General features: G+C 44.6%; 1 protein-coding gene across 1 annotated transcript; it reads left to right on the top strand.

Annotated features, from left to right (window-relative positions):
* Positions 1–7,641: 7,641 nt before the first annotated feature.
* On the top strand, positions 7,642–8,027 carry LOC104508611 (scale keratin-like; the record flags this gene model as incomplete). Its single annotated transcript, XM_010150298.1, has 1 exon — positions 7,642–8,027. A coding segment is annotated over exon 1 (386 nt), but the record flags the coding sequence as incomplete, so codon positions are not given.
* Between the last annotated feature and the right edge of the window lie 7 nt (positions 8,028–8,034).

Here is an 8,034-nt window from a genome sequence, read left to right as displayed (position 1 = left end):
CTATGGCTCTGGCTATTGCAGCCCTTACTGGTACAACAGGTCCAGCCGTGGCAGCTGCTGGCCCTGCTAAACACAACAGGAAGATCCCCTGAGTAACGTGCAAGTGAAAAACGAGATGCAGATTCCCCATTGAGCAGATGAGGGAGAGCTCCATGAACACACTCACAAATCCTGCTCAGTGCAGTGCCTTCCGCAGGCCTCGCAGCTCTCCTTTTTTTCCTTTCCTTTCCTGGTATCTCCATAGGTTCAATTCCTTGTTATTTTCTGCTTTATCATACTTGTGACTGGATGCAGCGAGACATTTAACAGCGTCTTTTAAAATGCATTTGACTCTGACATCTGGGATATACATTCTTGATATTGCAATATACTTTTGTTCTTTTCATTCTCATTAAAATTCTGTTGCATCATTTTAAACGTGTGTTGTGGTTCTGTGTTCTCATCCAGGCTGAATTTGCCAACTTTTCTGGAGAAAGCTGCTTGTTGTACACCGGGCTGCAATAATATTGTGCAAACCCTGCCCACAGAGTGAAAGTCTCTATGAGCAGCCCTTGCCAGGCCTGTTTCACCACTGAATTGCAACAACACGGTCACAGCATGCTGGCCATAGATGAACAGCAGCCTTCTCTACACGCTGCTTTACTAGCCTCCCTGTTCCTGAGTTTGTGAGCTAATTCTTTGAACTACAAGTGACTTCACAGTCCGAAAGTTAAACTCTTGCTCATCCCACTGCAGACCTCTAAAGTCATACAGATCACTTCCCCACCACAGCTCTTCATGGAATATTGGTGACTGATACTAAATGAACTTTAGAATGTGGGTTTCTCTTGCACAGACCAGCCTAGATCCACGCCATTAAATTGTTTCACTCCCCAAAATTCTGGCAGTGTGCAGATGACACTTCTTTGAAACCACAATAAGAATTATGTGCATAATTTCACAGTATATCTGATTGAGTTCCTGGGTTTGGTTCTGTTCAAGTTACGCGCATATGAAATATAAATAGAGTTCGTGTAAATATTATGTAGGTAGCCTAGAACTGAACAAAAATACTGCACCATACATGGCGTATCTTCTGAGGTTATCAGTGAAGTGTGTAACCACCCCCTGATTCAGGCAGATGCTTATCTCACAAGATAGTCTTCCTTGTGTGGCTCAGCTGCCAAAAGATCTGAGGCTACGTATTTTACTGCAGGAAAGGGTATGGCTAAGCAAAATGTAACAGTGCTCAGAGAACATCCGACCAGAAACCGAAAGCAGAGTATGAAGTAAGAAAGGCAAGAGCTGCTGCCCATGCCCAGCTCCACTCTCTGTGACTGGACAGTGCATACAGCACACTTCTCAGGACTCATTGCCTAAGAAGTCAGGTATAACTCTGCCTTTTCTTTGGTTTCATTCAGTTTTCTCTGGTAAATTGAATAGCTTTTCCAGCAAGACCCACAGCTTCCACAGTGGTATCCAGTATCAAAACAACAGCCAGAATGGATGTTCTACTTGCTGCCAGCACCTGAAACTCCGTAAGAAAGTCTGTTGTGGTAATGACTACCATAACAAAAGCTCCCGTAACAAAAGGAGCCCTTAATATGGTTGTTGAGATCCCGCTACACTGTCCTGAAGGAAGGAACTAAGCACCTGGGCTGGCAAGGTGATGACAAGGGACGGTGGCTGTGCCGCTGCCCTCGGGTCTGGACAGTCAGCTCCTTGCAGCTATTGGCACTGATGCTGGACGTGAATCCGCCAACTGGAAACATGACTAGGCGTAAGCGTAACACCGCACAGATTCCCCTGGAACAGGAAGAAAAGCTTAGATCTCATGGAAATGGGAAAGGCACAGCAGCCTGGATCCTCTGCAACACTAATTTAGTCCCAGATCCATCCCACCTAATTGTAGCTACCCCGCCAAGATCTACTTGCTGCTGTGGATGCAATTCCTCAAATTTGTATGAGCCCTGGAAGAAAAATGTTTTTTAAGTGATGGTTAATTATTGCTGAGGGGAAACACAGGAATATAGAAGCTCACATGCTTCCTCAGACAAATGGTTGCTCTTATCCTATACTTTGTCTCTGATAAAAGTTAGTTCCACATAAAAATCCTGATGTTATGCATTATGGAATGAACCGTCCAAAGGCTTGCCTGATTCCTAACACCCTGGAGGCTCCTTTTGCTGTGAGTAAGGAAGCTTTGCTTACATCCCTTCCCAGCTTTGGCTTTCTTCCCTATAAACCAATTTGAAGCAGCAACTGGAAGACCAAGTAATTAATTATGAATTGGAAATATCCTCAGTTAAACGTGACCGCGACTGAGGCCGTTGTGGTGCAGGAGAACAGAGCAGTTTACAGGTCAACACTCTGGGGGTTTGGTGTCTGTTTAGAAGATTATAACCCTGAGATTTGAGCTAGTGGAGACCTGACAGCTCCTGTACAGTCCATTGTGGAAAATACCATTTAGCCCTAAAAACCTGCATATAGAATCATAGAAACACAGAATGGTTGGGGTTGGGAGGGACCTTAAAGCCCCCCCAGTCCCACCCCCTGCCCTGGGCAGGGACACCTTCCATAGCCCAGGTTGCTCCAAGCCTCATCCAGCCTGGCCTTGGACACTCCCAGGGATGGGGCATCCACAGCTTCTCTGGGAACCTGTCCCAGTGCTCCCCTATCCTCTGTGGGAAGAATTCCTTCCTGATGGCCCATCTCCATCTCCCACTTTCTGTTTAAACCCGTCACCCCTTGTCCTGTCACTACAGGCCCTTGTAAAAAGTCCCCCCCAGCCTTCTTGTAGCCCCCTTCAAATACTGGGGGCCTAACATTGCCTCTTCATAAATGGCAAAAGAGAATTCATTTAAATTTACAGGAAAAGAACAGTTTGATGACTAGAAAATAGCTGGCTCTGGGAAGAAGACAACAAGAGAAGTAGATACAAGGCAGTTTTCAGGAGGGACATTTTATACATTTCCTTAAATTGCCTGAAGATCCTGAGGCTCCCATTAACAGCTGCCCATATTTATCACACATGGTTCACCTCAAAATGATGAAACAGTTTTGCTTAATATTCATGTTTATTAGTTGATTCAAATTCTCATGCTGCATGAAATGAAAATTACAAAACATTTATTTCTTTCATCTTAGCGCTTAATTGGCAAGATTCATTCCTGGTAACATTCCATTAAATACATTAGAATGACAGGAGAAATTATGCTGGCTTTATTTATTTACCTCTTCTTTTACTGGTTGACATAATAATAGTGGTTCAAATGTTAATCATAATTGCCATCTGCTTTCATATGCAGGTTTTCTTTCCATCCTTCCTTACCCATGCTAGATAAAGTATAACTGATACAAAACATGGTGTCTTTCTTGTGAAATCAGCAACCCTTATATGAAGTTGGAATTAAGAGTTGAACAGGACCATCCTGCACTTTCCAGGGGAAAAATCATCCAGACCCATGCCTTGGTTCCCAGACTACCCAGTTGTATGGTTTCTTCACATTTTAGAGGTAAATACAGAAGTAAACAGTTTCTTAGCCAGGTTTCAGGCAACCTATTAAATATATTTATTTTAGGAAGATGAGCATGTGCTTAAAACACAGAAGAGAAGTAAAGCACTCACAGCTAGATGAAGAAAGTCCTAGGAAAAGCTTACAAAACATGTGGACAGAGGCAGATGTTGCAGATCCTTGTGCTACAGACACTGAAGGGGATCTGAACTGGTACATCAGCACTGAGAGAATTTATCATAGAATCATGGAATGGTTTGGCTTGGAAGGGACCTTAAAGATCAACTAGTTCCAACCCCCCTGCCATGGGCAGTGACACCTTCCATAGCCCAGGTTGCTCCAAGCCTCTTCCAGCCTGGCCTTGGACACTCCCAGGGATGGGGCATCCACAGCTTCTCTGGGCAACCTGTCCCAGTGCTCCCCACCCTCTGCGGGAAGAATTCCTTCCTGATGGCCCATCTCAATCTCCCTCTTTCTGTTTAAACCCATTCCCCCTTATCCTGTCACTACAGGCCCTTGGGAAAAGTCCCCCCAGAGCTCTCTTGTAGCCCACCCAGGCACTGGGAGGTGCTATAAAGTCTCCCTGGAGCCTTCTTTTCTCCAGGCTGAACAAGCCCAAATCTCTCAGCCTTTCATCATAGCAGAGGTGCTCCAGCCCTCGGATCATCGCCATGGCCTCCTGTGGACTTGTTCCAACCAGTCTATATCCTTCTGATGTTGGGGGTTCCACAGCTGGATGCAGCACTCCAGGTGGGGTCTCACAAGAGCAGAGGGGGAGAATCCTCTCCTTCGCCCTGCTGGCCACACTTCTCCTGATACATACACAAATAAAGAAAAAACTAAATTATAGAAGAAAATCAAGTGAAATCCTAAAGTTATAGATCATGAGCTGGTGATGGGAAGAGGAAGAGTGCTCTTGACCAATGCAATATAATAAATATATTTCAAAATGCTGGGCTGCTTCAGTCCAACCGCATACTTATACTACAGTAATGATGCACCACTCCATGCGTAAACTACTCAGGAGGGTTTGGGAAGTGCTTAAAAACACACAGACAAAGTATTTTAAAAACCTTTCTGAGCCTTATTGCTATTGTGATCCCCCGGGGCCATCTCAAAGCCTGGAAAAAAAGAACCTCATAATTTAAATATAACTTCTGGTTGAAATGTCTCAGTGTTATTTGTTATTTGACAAACCACCGAACCAGAGGCAAATGAGGATTTCTGAGGCTGCGTTTATTACGCAGAATTTCAAAATATGGCAATAGGGGTGGGACACATCTCATCAAACCTTCCGTGTCTAAACACTGGGTGTTTCAGCTGAGATTGTTGTCTGTCTCCATCATCAATGAAAGCAAAATTGTTATGTTTTTTTAGGGTGATACCAATTCTGGTACGGTCAGCATCTGAGACGGGATGAATTGTCTTGCAGAAATTCTTGTCCCTCCCCACTAAGTATTGGGGAAGCCTTAGTAATTTCAAATGACAAGTCACTTGGCAGTCAAAACTGGGCTCTGCAACAATATGCACTCAGGACTCTGATGTCCTGTTAGTCAGGAAAGAAAGAGAGAAAAATAATCTATTGTTGCAATAACTATTCCTTGGGTAGTTTTTGTGGCTTTTGTTGCTTTTACTGCCACTTACCCAGTAAGTCTGGGAAAGAAGCACTCTAAAACTGTTCCTGTGACATCCTCCAGCGAAACTTTCACTCAATTCCTTTGTAAGGTGGGGGAGGGCAAACTGCCCTCCACTACACCAACAAGAAGAAATAGAGATTGAATTAATGCAGTGGTGGACAGAAACACATGATTTCACAAAGAAATCTGCATCTGCATCACCACTTGTGCTGTGTCCTCCTTCAGAGCTGTGAAATGTCACTACAGAGTAGCTGGCAACTGTCACCCTGTTTGCATGTGCAGCCACTCTACATTGCTGAACCTGCCAGATACTCCTGCGTCTTTGCAGGTTCCAAGTAAAAAAATAAGTAAAAAAATACTGTAATCCCTTCAGAGAAAACATTAGCCTTTCATTTAAACACTCAGGTACTAAAATACTACGCTTTCCGCTGGTCTTGTCAAGCAGCAAGGAAAATGCAGATTTTCAGATGAAAGACCATTAGACAACGTCCAGGGTTAGCAGAGGTACAGGACCTCTTTCGTGTTTTGTGGCTGTGGGTGGGAAAAGGATCAGAAAGTGTCTTCCACCTCACTGAATATTTCATTGCAAAATGTGTGAGTAGATTAGATTGCAGCCCAGATCTAAAGCACTTACACGCAAACATGTATATGACAGCAGGTTACAGCTCTGATTAAAATCATTACGGGAAGTTAATGAAGGAAGTGCTAAATAAATAGAACCAGTTTAATTCCTCCTGCAATGCCAGTGAGCAGGGTGGAATGATACCAGTGATGAAGCTGGTCAATTAGGCTTCAAGATGAAAGAGAACTGGGAGCTGGAATGTGCATATCATGCTATTCAGAGATTTAGGGTGATTTTGCAAACAGCAAGGAAAAACAGTTTCATCACTTTGAGAAGTTATATGTGCTTCAAATTTGGGCTGGTTGGTGATTATGACTTCATGTGTAGAGTGTGCCTCAGAGCCCCCAGGCACTCTCCAACACTGTATAAAGGGAGCAGGTACGCAGACCTATTCCATCTCACCCTCCTGCGTGCTCTCCTCTACATCAGGTAAGTCTGATGCCATTTCATTTCTTTCTAAATGCCAGAATGCCTTCGCACTGGGGCTTAGACTAATGTTCACTACTAGTACATTAGAGTTTTTAAAATTATGTTTTGATTCACTTTCTTTTTCTGTTTTTTTATTTTTAGTATGTTGGCAAGTTGGGTTACTGGTAGGCTTTAGGAGTCAAGACAAGGGTTTGAGGCATTTATTTCACTGTAATCCATATGTGGGCATTCTTGTACTGTTAGCAGACTGAAAATGTAGGCTGGCATAAGCTTTAAAACTCAGGATTCTCCTGTACCATTTCAGTTAATGACCGAATCAGAGACATGGCCATATCCGAAGCTGTTTAATGACCCAGCCGAAGAAAGAGCATTATCTACATAGGAATTTTATTGCAGCATAATTCCAGCTTGTATTTAGCCTTTATGGATAGGTAAAAACTAAATCCTGCTTATGTTAAACCATGGTTATTCTCAGCAGAGACAATGAAAAGGGAAGTAGGCTGGTCGTCTGATCCAGTATGTAGCCATATGTCTGTTTGTAAATCCAGATCCAGATTAGCTGTTCAGAAACAGTTCACTGAGCTGTTCACTCAGTTCAGTGATTCGATTTTCTGCATTTCAGGACTACTTTATGAACAAAATAATATTTCCTCCTCGTTACTGGAAAAAGTGCTAAACCACAAGCTTTTGTGACCAGACATTTAACTGAAATGGTAGTTTGCAAACTGTATTTTTATCTGATTAAGGACATCAGCTCCCTACATTTTACCAACCTGCTCCATGCTTTATATGAAACTAGACCACTATGCCAAGAAGTATTTTATAGGGTATATCGACTTATTACATCAAGTATATTACTCTTTCATCAGGTTCAAATGCTTTGGGGGTTTTACCAGAGGGATTACAGGGATTAAGAGAAGTAGAACAAAAAAGGAACAACTGAAAGTATATTATCCCAGGTCTTGAAAAGAAAAAGGAACCAGGAAGAAGGAAGATATGTGTGGTTCAGGCAGTGCTGGGTTCTTGACTTCATCCCATGTCTCCCAAGACAAAGCCTGCTTCTGTCCCATTCGGTGTAAAGAGGAGGTCAGCCCTGGCCTAACTCCTGCAGGTCCTGACTTTCAACCCACATTCACCAGGGAGAGGCAAAAAATGTGCCATCGACACTCTCTTCCTCTGGAGGGAACATGAATTTTTAAAAAAAAAAAAAAAAAGGCAGGAGCAATTTCAGCAGGCTTAGCAGATGGGACAAGCACAGGGATTACTGGATGGGGAAGATCAGGGTGACACTACACAGGAAAGTTTGTGAATAGCCTCAGCAATTTTGCTTATGCCCCTGGTGATCATTGTGCCTGTTCCCCAACAACCCAGCACCAAACCCTGACCTGCTGTTCCAGTGCTCTGTTTTCACACAGCTCTGCGCTCTGTGTTTCAGGACCATCTTCATCCCCGCAAAGAAATGTCCTGCTACGACCTATGCCCCACCACCAGCAGCATTGCCTGCCCCCAGCCCATCGCCAACAGCTGTAACGAGCCCTGTGTCCGGCAGTGCCCTGACTCGACGGCCTTCATCCAGCCGCCCCCCGTCGTGGTCACCTTCCCCGGCCCCATCCTCAGCTCCTTCCCCCAGCAAGCGGGGGTGGCCCCCCCCGTGGCCCCCGCCTTTGGGGGCTCCCTGGGGCTGGGGGGCCTCTATGGCTCTGGGAACCTCTATGGCTATGAGGGCTCTCTGGGATATGGGGCCCAGTATGGCTATGGGAGTTCAGCCCTCTCCACGCTCGGCAGCGGATACTGCAACCCATACTCCTCCCGCCAGTACAGCCGCTTCCTCCGCAGCAGCTGCAGGCCCCGA

This window comes from Eurypyga helias, unplaced genomic scaffold (assembly GCF_000690775.1).
Source record: "Eurypyga helias isolate BGI_N326 unplaced genomic scaffold, ASM69077v1 scaffold27994, whole genome shotgun sequence".
Lineage (NCBI taxonomy): Eukaryota > Metazoa > Chordata > Aves > Eurypygiformes > Eurypygidae > Eurypyga > Eurypyga helias.
This window is presented reverse-complemented; position numbering and strand designations above follow the sequence as displayed.